This window comes from Hemicordylus capensis, chromosome 1, assembly GCF_027244095.1.
Source record: "Hemicordylus capensis ecotype Gifberg chromosome 1, rHemCap1.1.pri, whole genome shotgun sequence".
NCBI lineage: Eukaryota > Metazoa > Chordata > Lepidosauria > Squamata > Cordylidae > Hemicordylus > Hemicordylus capensis.
In genome coordinates, this window is record NC_069657.1 from 417,776,129 (window position 1) to 417,802,828 (window position 26,700).

General features: G+C 46.0%; 1 protein-coding gene across 1 annotated transcript in view; it reads left to right on the top strand.

Annotated features, from left to right (window-relative positions):
* LOC128339432 (spermatogenesis-associated protein 7 homolog) overlaps positions 1 to 26,700 on the top strand; it is a 185,694-nt gene that overhangs the window by 44,962 nt on the left and 114,032 nt on the right. The window contains exon 3 of the mRNA XM_053283349.1: positions 13,572 to 13,646. Coding sequence (XP_053139324.1) covers positions 13,572 to 13,646 — 75 coding nt within the window. The remainder of the gene's footprint in view (positions 1 to 13,571; positions 13,647 to 26,700) is intronic.

A 26,700-nucleotide genomic window follows, 5' to 3' on the forward strand; every position in this document is an offset into this window, starting at 1 on the left:
TGGATGACTCTGGGCTCTCACCTCTCTCCCGCCTAACGTACCTCACAGGGTTGTTGTGAGGATAAATATAACCGTGTACACCACTCTGAATTCCTTGGAGGAATAACAGGATATAGACGTTTTTCAAAAATGGCTGAAGTCCATTGGAATGATGGGAGTTGTAGTCCAACAACATCTGGGGACTCAGTGTTGAGCACCTTTGTACTAGAGGATGCGACAATGCAGCATAGCTTTCCTGTTCCCCTTCCCCATCCTCAGTATGGCCACCAGACAAATATTCCATCCAGGTCAAAAGTTTCATGAACAGATATCCCCATGGCACACAGTTTACAGTTTGTGGCAATACAGCAATGGCATTGCCCTCTGACTGCCTACTAAATTAGTTCATTGAGGCTCTACACACGATCAAGGTGTAGAGCCTCAAGGGGTTTGGTGGGGAGAGTGGGCTTAACCTGCTCTCCCCGCACACGAGCAGTTGCTCGTTGCTGGGTGGCTGGATCGGCCACCCAGACAAACGGCAGCTTCAATCGGGCACTCGCGTGCCCAGCCATGGCTCGCTGGGGAGCTCCAGGGGTCAAGGGAGGGGGAGCACCACTGTGCAGTGCCCCAGCCCCCAAAGCCCAGGAAGGCACCGCGCGAGTGCCTTCTGTTTAGCATGGGGAGAGCAACTGCAGGAGAGCTGGTCTTGTGGTAGCAAGCATAACTTGTCCCCATAGCTAAGCAGGGTCTGCCCTGGTTGCATATGAATGGGAGACTTGATGTGTGAGCTCTGCAAGATATTCCTCTCAGGGGATGAAGCCACTCTGGGAAGAGCAGAAGGTTTCAAGTTCCTTCCCTGGCTTCTCCAAGATAGGGCTGAGAGAGTTTCCTGCCTGCAACCTTGGAGAAGCCACTGCCAGTCTGTGAAGACAATACTGAGCTAGATAGACCAATGGTCTGACTCAGTATATGGCAGCTTCCTATGTTCCTATGTTCCTGAACACATCCAGAACACATCCCTCCAGTCATTGTGGCCAGTGTTTATCCTGTGTTTCTTTTTAGATTGTGAGCCCTTTGGGGACAAGGAGTCATCTTTATTTTGTAGTTATGTATTATTTGTTTTTCTAATGTAAACCGCTTTGCAAACTTTGTTGAAAAGCAGTTTATAAATTAGTAGTAGTAGTAGTGGTGGTGGTGGTGGTGGTATCTTGTAACCAACAACCTACAGCACAGACTTTGGGCCAAATGTGTATAAGCACACCAAAAGTGTCAGGGGTGTCAGTCTGAAGACATGCAAATACTACTGAGCATGCAAAGCACTTCACACTTATCATCCTGGTGTAATCCTTTCTGCAACCTGCAAAGGAAGTCAGTATTATTATTATCCACATATTGAGGCTGAGAGGCACTGGCTCACCTAAGCCAACTAGTAAGTTCCTGGCAGAGGCAAGATTTTATCCCTGCCAACATGACCCTATTTTCCCATTCAAGTGAAAGGGAAAATGGGGACATGTTGGCAGGGATGAGATTTTAAATGGGTGAGTGAGTCCTAATTCACAGCTTGGTTTCTTAACCACAACTACACCAGCTGTCTACTGACCACGCCTGTAGCTGAGCTGGGAAACAGGTATGTAGTCAACCAGCTGGGCTGTCAAACCAGTCAGTAGATAGGGATGTGAACGAATCGGCAGATGGCTGATTGGGCAACCAGGGGTGGGGGGTGGGGTGGGAGGATAAGGCGGATTCCTATGTTCCTGTAACAATCAACTTTATTCTGACTCCATAAATGTGATAGCTGCATACCTCTCAATTCCCGGCTGTGGCACAGCATCACACCCTGCCACTGGAGTTATCTTGCAAAAGCAGCTGTTGACATTCAGTGTTAACCAGGTAGCCACATATTCAGGGAGAAGTGGGCAGGGAGAAAGAGGGCCATCATCAAGGAGAACAGGGAGACCAGTTTGTTCCATGCAAGACATCGGTCATAGTAATAGCTCTTAAATAAGACTCAGCTCTGGGTCAGAAGGTAGCAACTCTACAAGTATCTGGTGCATCAATTATTGCATCAAGGGTCATTATTTCAAGGGGTCAGCAAATGGATCATACTCATGACAAATTTAAAAGGAAACTTACAGAACAAACATGGGAAATCTGTAACCCAGAGAGTATAATATGTATTCCTCTGCTTTTTAGTGTTTAAACCATCCTGTCTTTTAGCCTTAACTCTGCATTTAGCTGAGTTTTGTCCAGCACTGTATTGATAATGGTAGCAGGACAGCCGCTTGGCTCTGATTAATGGCTGTTCTATTTTTAAACTGCAATCAAGCCATTAATCGGTTAATCACCTCAATTAACCAATAACTGTTTGTAGCTTAAGGCAGCAAATAGCTGCCAGTCAGCACTAAGTACCATTACAACATGAGGTCTGATTCAAATTCAGAATATACAGAGACATCTTTTAAGACAGGGAATAGTTCAATCCTGTTCAGTTTATTGCTTAACAAAAAGAGAGAGAGAGAGAGTTTTAACTAGGAAAGGGAATAGATAACGAGAGGGAAACAGCTGTGTGCAAAAGCAGTGACTGACCGTTTCTTTCCAGCAAGGTCAAGTAACTGAAGTAATATCTGGCAAATTAAATTTAGGAGTTTAGAAGGTTTCCATAAAGTTAATTGTTCTGGCAGATGGATTAACTGTGGGAGATCCCGGTCCAGACTGCATCGACCTTTTGCACCGATAACCCTAATGGCCACTAGGGGCATTGAGAGTAGAGATAATCATTTAGTTAGCCCATTCACGCAATCAAAAACTGTGTTCTACCTGTGTTTGGGAACTATGTGTACTCCTAATTCTCGGTTGTGTGGAAGCAAAGACAGAGGAAAACCTGGGCAGCTTTTCCTCCCACACATCTACCAGCTCCGTCATGGAGCTGGTAGGGGCGATGGGGATCAGGGCCCACCTGGCCCCAAGAAGTCCCATGATGCCCCGCGAGAGTGCGGGAGACCCCCGAGTGTTAGCCTCCCAGTTGGAGGTCTTCTTGTGAGTTGCCATGGCACGGAGTTGTGCCGCAGCATCTCACGATCAGACTAACAGAGTTAACAGAGTGCTCATTCCACTAACCTCATTTAAGGGGAGGGGTATTTACTGCAGTTTGCTGCCGGGAGCCATGTAGTTCCCACTGCAGCACACGACCGCAGGAGCTAGGCTCCCTTAGCCCACATTCCTGCAGTTGTATGAACCACCACACAAGCTGTCGCCCCTGAGACCCTGTTAACTCTGTTGTAATGGGAGTGAGTTAGCTCCTGAAATGCTCTGCTATATATATTGAAACAGCCTGCCCCCAAAAAAACCCTTACTGGTCTCTTCTTCAAATTTCACTTAATTAAGTATCTCTAACATTAACACCAGAAACAAATCTGGAAAAGCACTGAAACAGTTGACAATGTGGACATCTTTTCAGAAGTGCTGAAGAAATCTACATCGTTTTGGATATTCTGGGCAGTCATTGTTGCCCATTGATAGTGTCCCTCTATCAAACTACTTGGAAAAGCTGTTAGGGCTGTTCTCATGATTTTTATTAGGGTAGAAGAGGCCTCCTATCCAAGTTGAAGAGCCCGGTGGTTCTGGAGCAGCTAAACTGCTCGAGAACCCCTGGCAAAAAGCAGGTTTGCGGAGCGAGCACTCCTGCAAACCTGCTTTTTGCAATCGTGAGTAGCCGCGGCGCGCCTTCGTGCCGTGCCTACTCATGAGTAGACCCCCAGCCGGGAGGCTTAAAAGTAGCCTCCCGGCTCGGGGGTCTCCCCAGTATGCCCTGCGCACTCGTGCAGGGCATACTGGGGCTTGCGGGGGCCGCGCAGGCCCCACCCACCCCACCCCGCGCCGGCTCCATCTCGGAGCCGGCCATCGTGTGGGCGGCCAATCCAGCCGCCCAGGGCTCCTTGCCCGCTCACCGGACAAAACCGGGTCTCACTGATCGTGAAACCTGGTCCAGGGTCTTCCAAATGCCCTTTACACATTTATTGGCTGAGATCAGGTATAACTCTAAGCCCATCTAACCCAATGATTCACTCCTATGTAGAAAAGTATAACACTGTACTTGAGTATGTGACTGTGTTGAAAGTTTTCCACCTGATCCGTCCTTTAATAACAAGAATCTGGCAAGTGGGCCTGTCCATGAAATACCCTCTCTTTGCACATAGCTCAACCATCATAATGATGGGTGTTTCAATTGTGCTTTTCCTAATACTCTCTAGGCAACACATTCTAGCCACGGGCTTGCCTGCTCATAATGCCTTTCTCCTTGCTCTTATTAATATCAGAGACAAGTATTACTTTTTTTGTTTTTTTGTTTTCCTAATGAATGCTTCCTGGAGTGTTTTGCTTGCACAATGCTTAGCCTCCATAGGCCTAAAAACTTCTTTTACCATCACAAAAATAGGTGCTTAATTCTGCTTCTCAGCACAATCTATAATGAGGCCACAGCATGCCTGCATGTTTGAGAGGTGCTTTGACTACGACATAAATCCATCAGTTTCTCTGGTCCTGCCCCATGTGGAGGTCAAACACTGATGAATGGATTCCCTGGTGGGTACAGTCCTGTGTAAAGTGCTTCAGGTGGGAATTATAAGTGTGGATTTTATCAAGCCAAAGAGTTACAAAACGTAACTACTATTTATACAGAAAAGAAGAAAAGTAAAAGAAACAAGACAGAGATTACCATGCACGACAGATTTAGACAGACCACGACTAACCCCTTAAATATAAGGGCTCACAATCACAGGGGCATAAATAAGGAAAAAGCATACATGTGGTGGCATAGCACACACTTCAGGTAATGTTGAGTTTGACCCTAAAAGGGCAATGCTGAGAAAGAGATCTCTGCTTGAGACCTGAAGAGCCCCTGTCAATCAGAACATAGTTTAAAAACAGAACATGTGGTTTGCATGCAGAAGGCCCCAGCTTCCGTGCCTGACATCTTCGGTTAAAGCAAGGGTTCTCAAACTTGGGTTGTAAGCCATGGTGGCTGGAGTTGATGAGAGTTGTAGTCCAGCTACATTTGGGAACCCAAGTTTGAGAACATCTGAGAAAGGATTTCAGGCCGAACTACATGTCACTTTAAGCAGATGCTAGGCAGCTGTGAGCATGTAAATCAGCATGCATGGGGAGGGGGGGGAAATCCAGATTTCGACCGCAGTGTGAGCCGAGGGTTAGAGCCAGTGGGAGATTTTCTCCTTATGGGGCTTCCCTCCCTATGTTAAGGGGTGTTGCTGCCCACATGCTATTTTAAAAGAAAAAGCAAGCACGGAGCTGCATAGCACATGCTTATAGTAACATCCAGCTTGAGCCGAAGGTAGCAGCCAGTCTGAGAAAGAGACCTGTCACTGACCCTGAAGAGCCACTGCTGATCAGAGCACATAGGACTGGGCCAGATAAACCAACTGGCTGACTCAGTACAAGGCAACTTCATATGTTCACTCTTCCAGTTGCAGGGGAGTAACAGCAGGAGAGGGCATGCCCTCAACTCCTGTGGCATCTGGTGGGCCACTGTGTGAAACAGGATGCTGGACTAGATGGGCCTTGGGCCTGATCCAGCAGGGCTGTTCTTATGTACCTCAAGAGGTGGCTTGCAGACCTGGCTAGAGTCCTTACAAGGATGGGGATAGGTCTTGAGCCACATTGGGCCTAGAGAGATCTAGATCTAGCTCTTGGGCCTGAGAGATCTAGCTAGCTCCTTCCTGCTCACTCCCACACCCTGGGCCTCATGAGTACAAGATTTGCAGAGGTTCTGCGTTAGCTGTTTTGACTGAGATAAAATCCTACAATACGCTGGAAATGTCCCCTTTCAAACTGCAATCAAATAGTCTAAAAATATTTACCTTTATGGAGGAGGTATTGGAAATGTGACAGATGAGACCTCTCATTCATCAGTGACGGTTTCACCCTTCCATTGCTTGCTCCTTCTCTATTTTGTAATGCCTTTAATTGGTTTCATTTTTAGTATTTAAAGTGTGATGATACTTTCAGAAAATGCATGTTATTCTGGTATCATCCTGGCGCATTATTATTATCAGACCCCAGCAAAGTACATTGTGTGTTCTGTAACTTTCCATTAGCACTTCTACTGTCTGTTTTCACTTTCTTATGTTTTCCATTATTTTATGCTATTCCAGGGAAAGCATTTTTCCTTTTGTCAGTAAACATAAGAGTTTCAAGAGGTGTAAAGAGGTGTTGCAAAAAGAGTTGCATAAGAGTTGCAAGAGGTGTTTTGCCCTTTATGAAACTGTCTCATTTAGACATATCTAGAAGAAGTGGGCACCAGATCATATTTTTTTGAAGCTTCACCATATTTCAGAAAAATTAACCAGACATTTCCATGAATGGAACCAGGTTTGGTGGGACCATAAAGCAAGTTCTGATGCTTACCAAGCACAGTAGATGTCAAGCCTGCTTTTACAGAAGATCTTAACAAGAACAGAGGATCCTGTACTTTTGATAAGCATCAGAACTCATTTTATGGTCCCTCCAGGACTGGTCTTATCCTAATTTTACACCACATTTCATCTACTAAAGTTTCATAACTTTTAATCATTGTGATGAAACTGAAGAAGCTGCAATGTGGTAGCTCAGAGGATTTTCCAGTCATCATGTCCACATCCTACACAATGCATATAAACATGGCATATGAAACATAATCCTGCCTAATATTTTTGACAACTAGAGGCCAAGCTGAATCCAAACATAAGAAAGTGCCACTCTCATACGTATACAGCACCACCCACACTTTAGAGTGGTTCTGCTCCTACCCTTCTTAGGAACATAGGAAACTGCCTTATACTGAGTCAGACCATAGGTCCATGTAGTTCAGTATTGTCTTCACAGACTGGCAGTGGCTTCTCCAAGGTTGCAGGCAGGAGTCTCTGCCCTATTTGGAGATGCCAGGGAGGGAACTAGGAATCTTCTGCATGCAAGCAAGCAAGTGCTCTACCTAGAGCGGCCCCATCCCCTAAATTTGATTGCGGTTTCTCCTTCCAGCAGGCCTACCACCTCTTTGATTCTGGAGAGCAATGCCATCCACTCAGAGAACCTCACCTTATTACTCTGTAATGCCAGGTCAGTTCAAAATAAATCTGGTGTAGTCCATGACTTGATTATGGCGCTGACCTGGTAGGTATTACAGAGACCTGGTTGGGACAGGCTAGTGGTCCAGTTTGGTCCCAGCTTCTCCCAGAGGGTTGCTCCATGGTAGAGCAGGTGAGAGGATGTGGTCGGGGAGGTGGGGTGGCTGTAGTCTATAAGAATACCATCGCCCTTGCCAGGATCCCTGTTAGGGTTTGGACCTATACTGAATGTGTGCACCTAAGCCTAGGGACCAGGGATAGACTGGGACTTCTGCTGGTCTACCAATCACCCCGCTGCCCAATGAGCCTAACTGAGCTAATTGAACTGACTGACCTGGTTGCTGAGTTGGCATTGGAGTCGCCCAGGATGTTGGTGGTGGGGGACTTTAATGTTCATTTTGGGACCAGGTTGTTGGGGGTGCCTCAAAAGTTCATAGCGACCATGATGACTGTGGGCCTATCCCAACTGGTCTCTGGTCTGACTCATGATGCTGGACACACACTCAATTTGGTCTTTTTCTACGATCAGGGAGGCGTTCCGTGGGTGGGGACTCCTGTCATCTACCCATTGTCATGGACAGATCACCATCTGGTTAAGGTAGAACTTACAGCCATGACCCACCTCTGCAGGGCCACCTATTAGATTGGTCTGGCTGAGGAGGTTATTGGATCCAATAAGATTCCAAGAAGCCTTGGAGGGGTTTAGGGTTGGCTCTGCTAATGATTATGTCAATACTCTGGCACAAAAATTGAATAATGAACATACTAGAGCAGTAGACACAATAGCTCCTAAGCGTTCTCTCCGACTTGCTTTAAAGACAGCCCCATAGTATACAGATAAGTTATGGGAGCTGAAGCGATGAGGTAGACGGAGGCTATTATTAGACCACTTTTGAAGAAAGCTACGCTCAATCCCTCAGAGTTAGCTAATTACAGACCTGTTTCTAATCTTCCCTGGTTGGGCAAGGTGGTTGAGCGGGTGATGGCCTCTCAGCTCCAGGCAGTTTTGGATGATGCAGGTTATCTAGACCCATTTCAAATTGGCTTTTGTGTGGCCTATGGGGTCGAGACTGCCTTGGTCAGCCTGATGGATGATCTCCATCTGGCTATCGACAGAGGGAGTGTGACTCTGCTGATCCTTTTGGATCTCTCTGCAGCTTTTGATACTATCGACCATGGTATCCTTCTGGACCACCTGAGGGAGGTGGGATTGGGTGGCACTGTTTTACAGTGGTTCCACTCCTACCTCTCTGGCAGATTCCAGATGGTGTCACTTGGAGACTGTTGTTCTGCTAAGCGAGAACTGAAGTGTGGAGTCCCACAAGGCTCCATACTGTCTCCAATGCTTTTTAACATCTACATGAAACTGCTGGGAGAGATCATCAGGAGGCCTGGTGCTGGGTGTAATCAATATGCTGATGGCACCTAGATTTACTTCTCCATGCTGAAATGGCATATCTTCCCTAAATGCCTGCCTGGAGGCAGCAATGGGCTGGATAAGGGATAACAAACGGAGGTTGAATCCAAAATAAGACGGAGGTACTGACTGTGGGGGGCCAGGAACCAAGAGATGGTTTAGATCTGCCTGTTGTGGATGGAGTTACTCTCTCCCTGAAATATCAGGTATGTAGCTTGGGAGTGTGCCTGGACCCTCCCTCATTTCTCAGGTTGACGCGGTGGCTAGGAGCGCTTTTTATCAGCTTCGGTTGATACGTCAGCTATGTCCATTTCTAGAGGTGAATGACCTTAAAACAGTGGTACATCTGCTGCTAACCCCCAGGCTTGACTACTGTAATGCGCTCTATGTGGGGCTGCCTTTGTATGTAGTCCAGAAACTACAATTGGTACAGAACGCGGGAGCCAAATTGGTATCTGGGACAACATGAAGGAACCACATAACACTGGTTATAAGGGAACTGCACTGGCTGCCAATATGTTTCCGGGTGAAATACAATGTGCTGGTAATTACCTATAAAGCCCTTAATGGCTTGAGTTCAGGCTATTTGAGAGAACGCTTCCTTTGTCATAATCCCTGCCACCTGTTACGATCTTCTTGAGAGGCCAGGTTACGGTTGCCACCGGCTCGTTTGGTGGCAACCAAGGACCGGGTTTTCTCTGTGGCTGCCCCAGGGCTTTGGAATAAGCTTCCTACTGAAAAAAGAATATCTCCATCTCTGTTTGTTTTCAGGAAGAACCTCAAGACCCTCCTGTTCTCTCAAGCTTTTAAATAGAATTAATTTTAATAATTTTAAAAACTTGTTTTAATAATTTTATTCTATTGTTTTTATTGTCATGTATTTTAATTTGTGACTTTTAAATATTTTAAATTTTATACACCGCCTAGAGATATACATATCAGGCGGTATAAAAATATAATAGATAGATAGATAGATAGATTATCTTACAGTGCTCACATATAGTCTCCCATTCAAATGCAAACCAGAGCAGACCTTGAATAGCAAAAGGAACAATTCATGCCTGTTACCACAAGACCAGCTCTCCTCCCTTCTTCACAAGGAGCAAGCTGCAGTGTAGAACAAGAAGGGTAGGCAGACTGACTCTGTGCCTGTATCGAAGCCTGTGGGCCCTCCTGATTCTTTCCAAATGTGCCACTTTGTCTTTAACAGTGGCTTGATCCATAGACATTAGCAGGTGGTGATCCTTATGCGATGAAAGGCTTCACCAACTGGTATATGCAGATCAGGCTATTAAAATCAAGACAGGCTCAGCTTTTTTCCTGGTCAGTAAGCATCCTTATGGGTTACAAAACTGTGGCACACATTCTGTATAGCAGCTTAGTCACCTATGCCTTATAGGAATGCTTCAAGCAACTGCCTGAAGTTATTGATTGTTTCTAGGCGGGGTTGGGGAACAAAATATTAAATTACACAGTGGAGCAGCATTTAGGGATACATCGAAACATCAACAGGAAAGAAAGATAAATATGTCCATTAAGCACTAGCTCTTGAGATATACAGGAGTTCCATTTTATCTATCTATCTATCTATCTATCTATCTATCTATCTATCTTTCTTATCAAATTCATATACCACCCAAACTTTTTGGGCGATTAACATAAAACAATTAAAACACATATAAAAAGTTAAAACAATTCAACAATTTACAATAAACCACAAAATTAAAACCAACAAATGTTAAAAAGCTGAGAAAGATTGGTTGAAAAGATGGGTTTTCAGATGTGTTCTTTAAAAAAAACAAATTGTTGAATTTCTGTGGTGGCTTGGAAATCCATTTAATCTCATATTTACAGTATTTTGCTTCATCTACACAACAATGTTAACAGTATTCCCTACCATTCTCCTCTTTTTTCCTTCCTATGTAAAAGGTTAGTAATTCTAGTACCACAGCTACTGTCTAAGTATTGCTGGAACTGAAGCAAGCAGATGAAGAGCAGAACAAAAAATGACCAGTGTATACATTGAAACAAGCTTTTAGAGGCCTTGTAGTGTCGTAGTTACCATGGCTATATTTTCAGTCAAGCCACTTGCTTGCTTCAAAATTCATTGCTACATGTTGCAGGTAAAATTGCAGAGCCCTGGCTGGGAGCTAATTAAATTTCTTGGGTCTACACAGTGCGTGCGCTCTCTCTCTCGCTCTCGTTCTCGTTTTCAGTCTGACCTTACTCAAGTAATAGCTCATAGCACTCTTCAGCTTTGACTGAATCAGCTCCAAAGAAAGAATTGTAGATATAGCAGAACCCAATAAATAGCCATGTCCTTCTCATTTTCTTCTTTGGAAAAAATACAACAGCTTTCCCAGATTCACACATGAGCAGATCTACAATGAAATAGTACATTATATAAAACACAACTTCTCATATGCAGCTTATTTCTCTAATACACTTATCATCATGAAAGTGCACTGCAACAGTATGAAATGAACACAACCACTTGCCCACAACCTAATTACAACCTGAACCTGAATCCAAGTTGCTGCATACTTACGATGTGGCCAATTTATGTGAGGAGCTCAAGACCTTAATGTTATGGGGGTGACTACTGATTATTGGTTCCCACTGACCTTTAGGACAACTTCACCCAACCCCTGGCAACATGGTGGGGAAATGGTGGGAACCGGGAGTGCGTTCTCCTGGCGGGCAAGATGTTTGAACCCACCCAAGTTCACTTCCCATGCTGAATTGCTAAGATTCACCCAACATTCTCCCAAGAGAGAGGAGTTCAGCGTACGACCCAGACTTGGGCGGGTTCTGATGTTGCGCCCGCTGGGAGCATGCTCTCCTAGTTCCCACATTTTCCGAACATGTTCCCAGCTTACTGACTTGCCAGCTGTTGTGTGAAGCCACCCACATTATCGTAATTGAAAAGTGGCACGGCTATTCACATGACTGCAGGCATGGCCAGGTGTGTGTGTGGGGAGGGGAGGGTTCAATCTTCCTCCAGACAAATGCTATTAGCCCTGTTGCATGCAACACACCCATATAACTTGAGCTGCTGAAAGCAATGCGGAGCAACAGAGACCAGAACTCGTCGTCCCGGCCTGCAAGTATCCCACAATGTACCTCGCGCAGAGCGCAGTGCACTGGGGGATTCCCCCAGGGGACAGGCCCTCGGCCCTCTAGGCTAACACATGATCCCAGGTTAAGGGTATGCATTAAGGACAGCCTTGCTAAGGGAGTGTTTGTGTTAACTTCGGCTAAGTGCCAGGCTTCGGCACTGAGTGTGGCTACTCATGTGTCAGACCCATGTGGTGACGTAAATGGTCTCTGCTCATGTATGGAGGTCACTCTAATGGCCTGGACTGTCATTAGGGAAGAAGGGGGAGGTTGGAGGAGTCCCCACCGCCACTGTGGCTGCCACCACTGCCCCCAGCAACTGAAAATGAAAGGTAAAATGTTCCCTTTCTCCTGCTCCCCACCCCCACATTACTAGGGAATTGCCTTTACAAATATACCCAAGCTAGGGGTCGTTCTGGTTCAAACTTGGACCAGCACCCTGCTTTGTGGGGGGCGGGCTGGTTCAAACTTGGATCACCCGAACCGGGCCAGCTTGATGTCAAACCTGTCTCGAAGCAATCCGGCTCACACAACCCTAGCCACTGGCACTCAAAAAACCTGGGCCTGCTGGCTGGCACCTGATTGCTGCAGGAAACGTCTAGGTAATTCTATAATCTGAACCTCTCAATTAAGCAACACCTAAAGGGCAGGTAGTGTGGGGACAGATGGATAGACAAGATACACAAATAACCGGAATCTTCATCTTTATGGCGGGACTTCTACTGAGTATTTAGTCAGGATGTCAGCCAGAGGAAGAATATGTGTAAATGCAATTATACAAAATTACCACTGAAGATGAGGACTAATTAGGTAAACCGAAGCTTTATGGAACTGATGTTTTTAGGAGAATTTAAAAGAAAAGAGGGAGGTGGCACTACTAATAAGAATTCTGAGTGGGTGCGCCAAGCATGAAGGGCAGCAAGAGTGAAAGGAGGTAGAGTCTCTTGGATGACTGGAGATGGTAGACTTGGATGAGCTATGGTCGAAGGATTTTCTCTGCACAATGGTTTTGGTGAGTCACAAAGGTTTTGTGGTTTTCCGAGGTTCTGATGCACAATATAGACCCTTAGTACTTATGACTTTTCAGCTTGTCACTCATGTTTCTTTCATAATGGGATTCCAGGTCTTTCTCATTTTACGGTGCTAAATGGGGTGTCAACTGCTGGACAGAGCAGGACAGACACAGTGCATACTGCCTCTCTCAGAAATTGGTCCTCTCCCTACTTATCCAGCTTAAGACCACCTTTCTTTGGATTTCTTCCATTACAGAGAATCAGAGAACTGGGAGGGAGTAGGGATCAGAATTAACTGTGCCACCCGTCGAGATCAACACATGCCATGTGCAGTCCTATTAATTTCAAAGGAATATATTCCCTTGTGTGCATGCTGTATGGAATTATTATTTAATCTTGGAAAAGACAGCATTTGTATCCCACTAAGTATCTGCTATAGCCACCTAATGGCTCAGCAGGGAAATGACTTGACTAACAAGCCAGAGGTTGCTAGTTCGAATCCCCGCTGATATGTTTCCCAGACGATGGGAAACACCTATACCAGGCAGCAGTGATATAGGAAGATGCTGAAAGGCATCATCTCATACTGCATGGGAGATGGCAATGATTAACCCCTCCTGCATTCTACCAAAGACAACCACAGGGCTATGTGGTCACCAGGAGTTGACACCAACTCGATGGCATACGTTATCGTTAAGTATCTGCTATAAGTACATACTACCATGGAGTGCTCTTTTCATGAACTGTATTCAATAAGGTCATTCACATGACCAGTAAGTGGAGTGGGGAGGGATGGGGGCTACCTGGTGCTCCACACAAGCAGGCTGCTTGTGGGAACAGCCTCACTGTGTGACCAAAAATGATCAAAATAACCATTCTTAACATTTCCTCTCTATTTCCTTTTCCCCTTTTTGTGTTTGTTTTATGAAGGATCCCAGTTAACCATGATTCCCAAGTATTCGTTGATGGGGCCTTTCAGAGGCCACATGAGTATCAAAAGCAGCCGTAAGTATGAAGCTATTTAGTCCAAGAAATGCCATGCATTCCATTTTAATGTTGTTTTTAAATACAGGTGAAATATGTGAAAGAAATAGTCTAGACTCTAGAGTACCTGGGCTATTTATTGTGGCTGTGGAGAATTAGAATGTTTAGCACAGAAGATCTTATCAGCCATCTTATCAGCACATATTATCAGAATGTGTGCACTCAAGTACTTTTGTTTAAAACAGTTTTAAAACCGTTTGTAAGCTAAGAATTGGTTTGTAATTGTTGTAGCCTTTAAAAGGTGTTATTTATTACATAACTGCAAGCTGGGTGAGTAATGATACTGTGAGAACAATATCACCATTTCTGGTGATACTTATGATACTGTGAAAACAAGCAAGGGAGAGTTGTGGGTTGCTTTAAAACAGGATTTAAGTTGAATGAATATACTGCTTTCTGTGCAGCTAGTGACATTCCAAGAATGTCTATAGAATTAACTTTGTGCAAAAATAATTACTTGAGCCTAATTGGTTAGGAACACAGGAACATAAAAAGCTGTATTATACTGAATCAGACCATTGGTCCATCTAGTTCAGTATCGTCTGAACTTATAAGTCTGTCTTATTTTTCATTCATTCATTCATTCATTCATTCAATCCATCTATCTATCTATCTATCTATTATTTTTCTTTGTAAACTGCTTTGGAAACATTAGTTGAAAAGCAGTATATAAATATTTGTTGTTGTTGTATACAAACTGTCAGCGGCTTCTCCACGGTTGCCGGCAGGAGTCTCTCTCAGCCCTATCTGGAGATGCCAGGGAGGGAACTTGGAACTTTCTTCAGGCAAGCATGGAGATGCTCTTCTCAGAGTAGCCTCATTCCCTAAGGGGAATATCTTACAGTGCTCACATTTAGTCACCCATTCAAATGCAAACCAGGTTGGACCCTGCTTTGCAAAGGGGACAGTTCATGCTTGCTACCACAAGACAAGGTCTCCTCCCATAAGAGGAGAACTCCACACTATCTCCCTATTACCCGCTGGGTTTAGCGCTGGCAGTGATGATCTGCAAGGTGTCGGTGATGGGCCCAGCATACTTGAGAGAGCAGCTCTATGCCTATGTTTCTCCATTACCTTGGGAGATATTTTTTTGAGGACATCAAATGCAAAGTCAGAAAACCCTTTCTTGCAGCCAAGAGCTGAGTAGGAGGACTGTCCAGCCAGGCTCTGAGCCGTGTGCATGCTCCCAAGAAGCAGTCATGGGTCTGCAAAAATGTAGGTTGGAGGATGGGAAAGTGATTGAGTGCTAATCATGATCTAGGTAGAACAGCACTTCTCCTCCACTCTTGGCCCAATATGGGTAGACAATGTCAACTGGCCGCTGCCATCCTACCCAGATCGCAACCAGCACACAATCGCTTTCCCATCTTCCTACCTCGATTTTTGCTGACACATGACCAGGAGCACACGTGGGGCTTGGAGCCTGTCTGGATGCTACTCTTACCCAGTGTTTGGTTATGAGAACATAAGAACAGTCCTGCTGGATCAGATCCAAGGCCCATCTAGTCCAGCATTCTGTTTCACACAGTGGCCCACCAGATGATTCTGGGAAGCCCAGAGGCAAGAGGTTAGAGCATGGCCTCTCTCCTGCCTTTGCTCCCCTGCAAGTGGTATTTAGAGGAAACTTGCCTCTGAAGCTGGATGTGGCCTATAGCCCTCAGAACAGTAGCCATTGATAGACCTGTCCTCCATGAATTTTTCAAAACCCCTTTTAAAGCCTTCCAGGCTAGTGGCCATCACCAGTCCAGTGACGTATCCCCTGTGCAAATGGATATAGGGTCTTCATTTATGGAAGGGGTCTCTTCTAAGGGAGCATTTCCCTTTTCCTCAGAATGATATCCTCCTTCCCCAAGACTTTCATTCTCCCTTACATTAGAGGAGCCATCAGCCTGGGGGTGAGAGCTCTCTATCATGTCCCTGAAGCCCCTGAGCCTGAAGAATGTCCCTGAAGAACCCTGAATGGACCCAGAAAGTGTTCTCGGTGGTTGATTCCTGACTTTAATTTCTCATTGTATTCTTGCCTTGTCTTTGGAAATTCTCCTGTGGAGAAGCCTGTGCATCTTCCAGAAATGGTGTAATTGACTTGGTTTGGGTGGTCAGATATAGGGTAGAATAACTAGCACACTTCTGCCCACTCCAAGCCTTTGGGATGGGACAGGCTGAATGTCCAGTTAATCATTTAATCAATGAACTCTTCTTCTTCTTCTTCTTCTTCTTCTTCTTCTTCTTCTTCTTCTTCTTCTTCTTCTTCTTCTTCTTCTTCTTCTTCTTCACATTCCTGCTAAAACTATGCTTTTCCCCCTACAGTATTGTTTTACGTATATGCAGAGTTTTGCAGTTTTAATGTATTAATCATTTAAAACTCATATAGTTAATGAACGAAGGTTTCTTTAATCAGGTGTCAACCCTAGTTTTTTCCTCTTCTGGTGTAGTGCTAAAATTCTTAACCAGGATCATGGGAAGCTGCCATGCAAATTCCTAGAAACCATGTGGCCTCAGGTGGTCATGAGTGCCAGCTGGAAAACCTTTGCCCAAATGGGGTCACCTTGCTTCCGGCAACCTACCCTCATACCAACCAGATTTGGTTGCTGCTTGCCCTTCAAGGCCCTCATCCTTCCATCACCCAGTCTTCCTTTTCCTGCCTTAGTTCAGTCACTTGCCTTCCCATCCCCTACAGCCGAGCAGCTCCAGGTAGTAGATTGACACAGGAACATAGGTAGCTGCTTTGTTCTGAGATGGAGCATTGGTCCATAGAGCTCAGTATTGTCTGCATTGACTGGCAGCGGCTCTCCAAGATTTTGGGCAAGAGTTTCTCCCAGTCCTTCCTGGAGATGCCAGGGATTGAACCTCCCCTTACCAGTTGCAGGGGAGTAATAGCAAGAGCAGGGGCGTAGCAAGGTTGGAGTGGGCCCAGAGACAAGATTTTAAAATGGGCCCCCAGCGCCTCAAAGTCCAGGGCCTCCGCACACCCCAGGCCCCCAAGGATTTAAGTCTGATATTCCAAAATAAGTATGCTGCCTGCAAATACATTTCACTGAATACACACACGCACATGTCACAATATATAGTGATATACATTGAGTACTATACATTTGTATTACTTTTAATGCCTAGAACACACTAGAAAGATGAATTATTAAAATGGGCCCCTCGCTGCAGATTAGCAAAGGAGACTTTCAACCATGCAGGGTGAGCCTATGTTTGTTTTCTCAGAATTCTGAACAAATTCAGTCAAGTTTGATTGCAGGAGGTTTTTCACAGGAGGCTTTTAAAGCCCTTTAAGACACATCTCCTCTGGAATGGAGGTGCTGCATTCACATGTTGGCCAGATTGACCCTGAAGTCCCTGCAAGTTATTGGGGAGCAGTTCACACACAAGAAAAATAAAATAAAAGCACCACACATGCTTCACAGTTCTCACTCAGACCTTCTGGGTTGCAAAACAACTTGAACATAAGTGCATTTATAAATGAATGAATGAATAAATAAAATTAATAAAATACTGTTCCAGAAGTTTTTGCAATTTTCTGCCATGAAACAAGCCACTTATAGGACTTTTTAGATAGTTTTTTTTTAAGTCAGCAAATTTTCCAAGCTGTTTCAAAATAAATATTCAGAGACTTCTCGGTCCCCCCCCCCATATCCAAGCCCTATGGCAAGCAGATCCCTATATAGGGGGGGGGGCAGGAAAGGTAACCACAAAAAGGAGTTCACACTCTACCTGGCAAATGCTGGTCTGGGTTGAGCAGGGCAGCAAGGGGTCTTCTGCTGCAGAGAACACTCTGGCTGCCTCCTCCTTCCTGGCTGGCTTGGGCCCTACTGGAGTTCAGGCTTCACTGCGGCCTACACAGAGGCCTCCGTGGAAGCCCCGCCCACCCGCCGATCAGCTGAGAGGCAGGAGAAAAGGAGCTCTTTGCAGCTTGCCTGCTGCTTCCATTGCGGCCAGCAGAACAAGCAGGAGAGACGGCGAAGAGGGCAAGTGGCTGAGAGGCTATGGGGCTGGGCAGGGGGCAATGGGGAGTCACGTGAGGTGCCTCTGGGGTGCCCCTCCAGGCAGTGGGGCCCCCAGACAACTGTCTCCCCTTGCCCTATCATTGTTACGCGCCTGAGCAAGAGATAGGGCATGCCCTCAACTCCTGCCTGTGGGCTTCTCAGGGGCATCTGTGTGAAACAGGATGCTGCACTAGATGGGCCTTGGGCCTGATCCAGCAGGGATGTTCTTATGACTGTCTGCATGCAAAACAGATGTTCTTCTAGTGAGCTATACTCACACCCTCCATTTTCTACAGGCATTCCTTGATTATCACGATGTTCCTGGTGGCACAAATGCTCCTCATTGCCAGAGTGTCCACCTCCACTCTCGCCTCCTCTGCTTCTGCCAGTGGGGAACCTTTTATATCTGGCTGATGGTGGGGAGGAACTTGGGCAGCCCACACCTTGGAACACATCCTTTTATACTATATGCCATAGCTGCCTTGAAGCTATTGTGAAAGGTGTGGTATAAACAGAATGGATGGACAGAGAGCAGTGGGGGCTAGTGGACTGCAAAGCCAAGAGAAGGTCATATGCCATTTAGTCCCTGACACGTATTTATAAGAGGTAGGAGATTTAGTACCATTTGGGGATGGTGTCTATAAATCATGTAGCTATAGAAGGCACCGTATACCTTTCTGATAAAGCCTGCCTGGAAAAAGCCTTGATGTGGTAGGTTCTTGAGTGATCATTTCAAGCACCATTATATTTTTGCTGAGAATCTAAGAGAAATTGCAGTCTGTTTGTACCTAGAAAGGATGGAGAAGAACAAAGTAAGTTCTCTGGTGATTTTCAGCTCGTACATTTTTGGCTTGTCAGCCAAATGGCAGAGGCTTGCTGTATAGCTGTGCTTGTACATCAATCAAATGCTATTATTGCTTCTTTCAGATTTATGACAAGAAATTTATAACTTCATATATGATTTATTCAAGGCATCATATGCTGAAGGAATCTGTTTCAGTTTAGTCTGCAGATACAGGGCAAATTAGTGATTACTGTACAGAACTAGAGATGTAACAGCAAAGTTTTGGGATATGGAAAGTATCCTTTCTGAGATAACTATTAATTTTTGCCATAGCTAGTTTATCACAGCCACCTTAAGTGGCGCAATGGGGAAATGCTTGACTAACAAGCAGAAGGTTGCCAGTTTGAATCTCCACTGGTACTTTATCGGGCAGCAGCGATATAGAAAGATGCTGAAAGGCATCATCTCATACATACTGTGTGGGAGGAAGCAATGGTAAACCCCTCCTGTATTCTACCAAAGTAAACCACAGGGCTCTGTGGGTACCAGGAGTCAAAATTGACTTGTCAGCACACTTTAGTGTATCACGCTCAGTGTTCCCTGGAGCAGATTTCAAATATGCAGTCCATTTTAGAAAAAGAAAAAGAAAGGACAGCAAACACAAACACACACACGCAAACCCCAAAACCAAAGTTAAAAAAACAATACCCCTACATGCATACAACTTGATACATGTAGACTGTGTGCAGTGGAGGGGCCATACCTCCATGGTGGAGAACATGCAGAAGATCTCCAGCATTGCTAGGTAGGGCTGAGAAACCCCACTGAATGGAACCTTGGAGAACTGCTGCAACTCAGTGTTAGACAGTCCTGAGCACCAAATGCTCATACAAATTGCCAAATGAGGCAGGTATACGAGAGACCATGGCTCAGAAGAGCATTACATGCGTGCATAAAGTTCCAGGTTCAATTCCCAACCTCAAAGGTCTTAGGTAAAAGGATAGACCTTTCTAAAACCTCAGAAACCTGCCTGCCTGCCAGGGTTGACAGTAATGAACAAGATGGTCTGACTCATAAATCTGTTGCACTCTCAGCTTTGGATTCCCTCTTTCTGGCAAATACCGAAAGCAGCTTACATCCTAAAATGTCATAACCCATAATATACATTTTCACAATAAAAATGGAGGGCTGGGATAGATAGAAATAGGCTTTTATAACATTTCATCATACTCTAGCAGAACTAGGAAAGAAATTCTAGGGCAGATCTATGCAGATGACCTGATGCTCAGGGGCTCCCACCACATTCTATGGAACAGAATAAAGGAGTTTCTGGATGCAAACCCTGGCTTTCCTTCCAAACTTTGGGCTCACCAAGGCCTGGCTCAGGCCCTACCCTAACCATGCCTCTGAGCCTTTGCTTTCTCCCACATGATGGTGTGGCTTTCATTCACCCTTAAAGTATAGTATGTTTGTTTGTTTTGAAACTTGCATTTGAACATAACACTATGCTGCAGATTTAGTGAACATAAAGCAACCTTTTCCTTTCATCAATGTAGAAGATGATCATTCTCCAAGCAGAACAAAGATTGATCATTGCCATACAAATACGAGTTCAGATGACGCATGCTGGGAGCATATGCTCTAATGAGAACTGTAGGGTCATCACAGACATACCTGCCATCTGCCCCATTTTTCCAGGGACAGCCACATTTTTTGAACTGATTCCCAGCATCCCAGGAGGCCCACTAAAATCCTGGTTTCGCCACCACCGCCTCCCTTTCCTCCCCTCCCCTACCTCCTTTCCCCCGGCCAGGCAGCCTCCTCCTCCTCCCTTAGGCAGCTCCATCTGTGGATCTTGTTGGAAGTCTCGCAAGAATCCAAAGTCCCCCCTTTCAAGACTTCCGATGAGAGCCAGAGGGAGACCGCGGGAGGGAGGAGAAGGAGGAGGCTCCCAGCAGCCCAGAGCTTCTTGGCACCACAGTGCAGCTACTGTGTGGGGAAGAGTCCAGAAGCAGCAGCTACCCACTCCCTTTACAATGGGGTTTCTGCAGGTCAATGGGAAGTATCTTATTCAGAGTTACTTCTAAAAATCACAACAACAAAAATCAACCTTCTCCTGATCATGTCTGGTTTAAAACGTAGTGCATTCAGCTAATTTAAATATTTAAATATTTGCAAAAACAATTATGGTTAATGCAATTATGTATATATGTATTTATGTATTTTAAAAATATGGTTAACAATTATGGTTAATGTCTATTTTCAAAAAAAACTTGGGGATTGCAATATTCATGGTTTCTGTGGTGTGATATAATGGTAAAGTGTGCTGTCGAGTCGGTGTCAACTCCTGGCAACCACAGAGCCCTGTGGTTGTCTTTGGTAGAGTACAGGAGGGGTTTACCATTGCCATCTCTGGCACAGTATGAGAAGATGCCTTTCAGAATCTTCCTATTCACTGTTGCTCGGCATAGGTGTTTCCCATAGTTTGGGAAACATACCAATGAGGATTCGAACTGGCAACCTCTGGCTTGCTAGTCATTTCCCCACTGTGCCATTATGATATAATTGTATATCATATATATTTCAAGGCCACAATGAAGTACAGATAACACCATAACAAGGGGTTAAAGGCAGAAGGGAATAGAAAGTTCTTGCTTATCCCCAGTTAGCATGACTATACAATATCATTGATTTGATTTTTATTGTTATCTGCTTATTTAATGATCTATATTGTCAGGTGTTCTAAAGACTATATAGCTGGTGGAAAAGCAGGAAATAATTGTCCTCTGAGACTTTGCTATCTGTCTATCTATCTATCTATTTGACATTTCTATCCTGCTCTTCATCCAAGAGTGGCTACACTTTGTTTATTTTGCATGTGCTTCCATAATGAGGCTGTTCTCACATGCAGCCTGGGCTAGGGATGCCCAGCCTGGTTTAGGCTGCATGCGAGAACCACCGCGACTGGATTTGATCCTGGCGGGCCAGTGCCACCTAACCCCATTGTGAAACCCTCCTCCTAAATGAAGTTAAGGGAGCGAGCACTACCTTAGCCATGTTTTTTATCATGTGCAGCATCGCTGCAACACTGACCGTGTGTGTGTGTGTGTGTGTGTGTGTGTGTGTGTGTGTGTGTACGTTGCTTTCCTGTCGCTCACAGCACACTGGTGGGGACAGAAGAGAGAGGGGACGTCTGCCGCTGGTAGCACGGCCAGCACCTCCCCTGCAGCAAAGGATGGACTGTGCTTGCATGTGGAGCCGCTGGACACAGACTACATGGCAGCTGTTGGCAGCTGTCAGATGCCAAGTGGAGGAATGGCTGGCCAGGGAGCTAAACCTTCACCAAGGCTTCCTGGTCACTGACAATGGTGCCAACATGGTGAGAGTGGCCTGTCAGTTGCAGTTTGTGTCCATCTGTTGCATGACATACACCTTGCACCTGGCCGTGACGGACGTGCTTGGCCTCAAGGAGGTTAAGGCAGGCAACGTAGAGGCCTGCCCCCTGAAGGCCCTGCTGCCGCCACAACTGCTTTTGTGGAGAAGTGCCATAAGATATCAGGCCATTTACACAAGAGCAAAAAAAAAACTAGGCAGATGCTCCAGCAGAGGGAGTGTGAGTGCCGCCTATCTGAATATCTGATCCCTCTGGATGTTCAGACCTGGTGGAACTCCACTTTTCTCTTGCTCCAGCACCTGCAGGAGCAAGAGACAATCGTGCACTCTCTGGCAAGAAGGTGTTGCTTGGGAGTGTGTGACCTGTCCAATACAGCCTGGGAGCTCATTTCTGAGGTTATCTTGGCAACTGAGTTGCTCCTTGTTTCCATGAACAGCTTGTATGCCAAGACAGCAACACTGAGTCAGGCTTTGCCCACCACTCTTCACCTGGAGAAGATGATGGATGAGCTCCAGACCTCACTGACCACTGGGGAAGCACACGCCCTGGCAGATCAGCTGAGGACTGCTGTGGTGAAGTGGATCAGCAACACCTTGGATCAATCAGCGGTGCATGTTTTGTCCTGCCTATGTAACCCAAGGATGAAGGGCAACGCTGTCATCCCTGACAAGCAGCCCAGGTAGAGGGACCCCCTGGTTCAAGAGGTTAGGCAGGCCAAGGAGGGGAAGCTGGGTCCGAACCAGGAGGAGGGTGCTGGAGTGCCTACTTCTGCACTCTCCACCCCCAGCAGCAGCATCACCACTGCTTCCTGGGCCAGTAGCATGGTGTCCCTGGCAGGGCCAACACAACTGGCAGTTCCACCCAGGCATTCCATCCAGCAGCTCATATGAGGGTCCTTATCAGGGGTATGGGACTAGCTAACCAAGCCCTGTGGCAGTGCAGAGCAGTCTGTTCTGCAGTACCTGCAGGAGCCAGTGGTGGCAGAGATCCAGCTCTGGGCAACAATTGGGCAATCAGGCAATGTTTAAATGAATGTTTGAATTTCTTCTGGGTCAGTAAGTCGACCCTACTTAGAGTTGACTTAAAGGTAAAGTAAAGTGTGCTGTCAGGTCGGTGTCGACTCCTGGCGACCACAGAGCCCTGTGGTTGTCTTTGGTAGAATACAGGAGGGGTTTACCATTGCCTCCTCCCGCACAGTATGAGATGATTCCCATAGTCTGGGAAACATACCAGTGGGAATTCGAACTGGCAACCTCTGGCTTGCTAGTCAAGTCATTTCCCCACCGTGCCATTAGGCTGACCCAGAAAAAATTCAAAAATTCCTTAGAAATTGCCTGATTGCCAGATTGTTTTGTGGACTGGGTGGTAGATAGCATCTATCATGTTCTACCACCCGACCTGCTTTGGTGTCCCTTGGCACTAACCATGGGGAATAATGCACTGGTTCGAGTCCACATAATTCCCTTTGGGCAAACTGGTTCGAACCAGTTCAATGGACAAACCAGACCAGCCAATTGATTTTATCAAACTGGTTCAACAGTGGTTCCTCTAATTTTTTTTTCATCTCTGTGCGGAATGAGTTTTTTTTTCTGGGTGGCAGTATCAAGGCACTGTGTGTGCACATGCATTCAAAGTGGGGCCTTCCTAATTCAACCTGAGCAGGATTTAAAATTAACCGAGCGGACATCAGGAAACTTGTGAGCGTGTGCACGCCTGAGAGGGAACAGTGGTTCACGAACCGGAAGTCTAGTTCCAATTTGATTAGAATTTGAACCGCGGAAACTAGTTCCATGCACACACCCACACAGGACCAATTTACACATGTTCCAGGTCTGTAGGTTGTACATGGGATTGTGCGCAGAAGTAACCCTTGAGTTTTCAGTGCTCTTCCGACACTATGTGTAGGCCCTTTAACATGAACTGGGGCCTATGTATATAAATGCCTGCCTGTAGGCCTAACTCATACGATCTGTCTCTCACAAAAATGTAGCAGATTAGACCCTCAATGCTTATTCTGATCATTACAATGGGATACAAGGTTGTAACTGCAGAATTCCAGTTATGTAATGGGCGTCTATTTAATCCAGCACTGTGGCTTAATCAAAATCTTTAAAGTGGGTTCATATTCTCTTTGTGCTGGGCTTTGTATAATAAGAGCTGAACTGACTGTACTTAGCAAGCCTTTCAACCATGCAATCTTCTTAAAGTTAATTATCCATGCTCATTTAACCCATTAATTGAGCAATTAATTGACTCCTTATACATGATCTGATAGAACATCAATAAATCTTAGGTTCATAGACCCCCTACATCTAAGGAATCTACCATCCTGCTAAAACAGTTCATGTACATGCGATAGTGACACGTGACTGACAACCATAACAGGGCTCTCCATCAGCAATTCTACAATAAATCTGATATGACAGGGAGCACACTGTACATTTGTCACAATTGTTTGGCCCTCAGTTGGGCTTAACTATTATCTAGGATCTTTTGCATATCAAGCATGTGTGGTCTGCCACTAAGATATGGCCCCAGCCCTTTTGAACTGTCAAACCATCTTCATCCTCACAATTTTAATTAATTAATTAACTAATTAGACATATTTTTATATTGCCCAAGACTTATGTCTCTGGGCGGTTTACAACAAAACTAAATAAGTGACAACAGAAAAATCAGAACATTCGTTAAAAATAAATGACAGCAGAAGAGTTAACACATTACAATTTAAAATTTTAAAACAATATTTTAAAACAATGTTAAAACTATTAAAACAGTATTTAATTAAAAGCCTGGGTGAACAGATTTATTTATTTTATTTATTATTTTATCAAATTTGTACACCGCCCCAAACTTTCATCTCTGGGTGGTTAACAATAGCATAAAACCAGTTAAAAACATATCCAAAAAGTTAAAACAATTTAATGATTTTAAAAATAAACCAGAGATTAAAACCCCTCAAATTTAGAAAGCTGAGAAAGCTTGGGCAAAAAGATGGGTTTTCAGGTGTTTTTTTGAAAATTGCCAGAGATGGGGAGGATCGTATCTCAGCAGGGAGTGCATTCCACAATATCGGGGCAGCGACCGAGAAGGCCCCCTCTGTGTAGCCACCAAACAAGCTGGCGGTAACTGGAGACGGACCTCCTCAGATGGGCAGTGGGGCTCATAGTGAAGAAGACGCTCTCTTAGATACACAGGGCCTAAGCCATTTTAAAAGATTTTTTAAAACTTGTAAGAGATGGGGAGGCTCGTGTTTCAGCAGGGAGCACATTCCAAAGCTTTGGGGCAGCAGCAGAGAAGGCCCGTCCCAAAGTAGCCACCAGACGAGCCGGTGCCAACTGCAGACAAACCATAGGCGTAACGATAGGGGGGCAGGGGGGGCACGTGCCCCTGGCGCCACTCTGTTTGACCACGTGGGGGGCACCAAAAAGAGCCCCTGCCTTTCTGTTAAAAAATTTTTTTTGTTTGATTTTTTTTTCTTTTTTGTGCAGCAGGCAGTGGGACACATTGAGCAGTCCTCATCCACCTCCCCCTCTCCGGGTCCCGGCGCCCCCGCCCCCATTGCTCTGGGCGCCGCCACGGCGCGGGCGCCTAAAGTGCAGTGACTTGAGTGCCTGCCTGCTTGCTGCCGCTTCGGCGAATCGGCGTCGTGGGTGGGAACGTCATTCAATTCATCACATCATCAGTCTGCTGACGTGGCATCCCCGCCGCGTGGCGCCCCCCCCCACCAGTCGCGCATGCGTGTCTGTTCTGGTGACACGCCGCGCATGCGTGTCTGCCGCCGCGTGGACTTCGTCTTCCTAACGCAGCGACCACAAGGCAGGAGACCGCAGCGCTTTGTGCAGCAGCAGCAGCACAGGAGCGGAGGAAGAGGATTCGACAGCCTGCCTGCCTTAATCATCAGCAGTGCCACAAGCAACGCAATAAGGTGTGTGTGTGTGATGATCTTTCTTATTATTTTGCAAAGTTTGCTCAATGCTCTCTCAAAGCAGAGAGTGGGCACTGGCGCCACGCAACTTGCTAGCAGGAAGGTCCCCCAGTGCAGCGTGCCTTCCTCAGTGGCTTGTGCTGTGTCGCGTCCTTCAAAGTGGACCGCACCTTTGTTTTCCCGGCGGCGGGACTGAGACATGGAGTCTGGAGAAAGCAAGGCGAGGGCCGAGGGCGAGGGGTTTGTGGCTGGGGGGAGGGGGAGGGGGAGAAGCAGGACAGAGATCCTCTTGAAGTTCTGAACTGAAGCCCCGGTTTGCTCAGGGGCGGTGGGGGGCTCCCGCTTCCTAGCGGCGGCAGGCAGCTCAGCTGCTCGGAGAGTCCAGCAATGAGGGGGAAAGATGGAGGACGGAGAAGAAGACTTGCAGATAGCACGAGCGGGGCGCGCTCCAGGAAAGGGCACTTTACTTAGCACATCTCTTGTGTCGAAAACAAAAGTGCCCGTGTGTGGGGGGCTGTGTGTCTCCAGAGTTGGGGTGGGGGGACGCAAGTAGAGACCGCCACGGCACCACCCACCACGGGGCTTGGACTCTTCCCCAGGAGACCCCTGGACAAACTAGTGTAGTAGTCTGACCTTAAGTTGCTGACTATGAAGCTAAAATGCTGCTTTGCTCTCCTGGTGGAATGTTGGAGTGAGTTAAGAGTTGCTTGCTTCCCAGATGTGCTCATCTCCTTGGGGAGGTGTGCCTGCCGTCTCTCCCTCACTCCCTATCTATCTGTCTGTCTGTCTGTGTCTCCTTCCTTCCTTCCTTCCTTCCTTCCTTCCTTCCTTCTCTCTCTCTCTCTCTCCCTATCTATCTATCTATCTATCTATCTATCTATCTATCTATCTATCTATCTATCTCTTTCCTTCCTTCC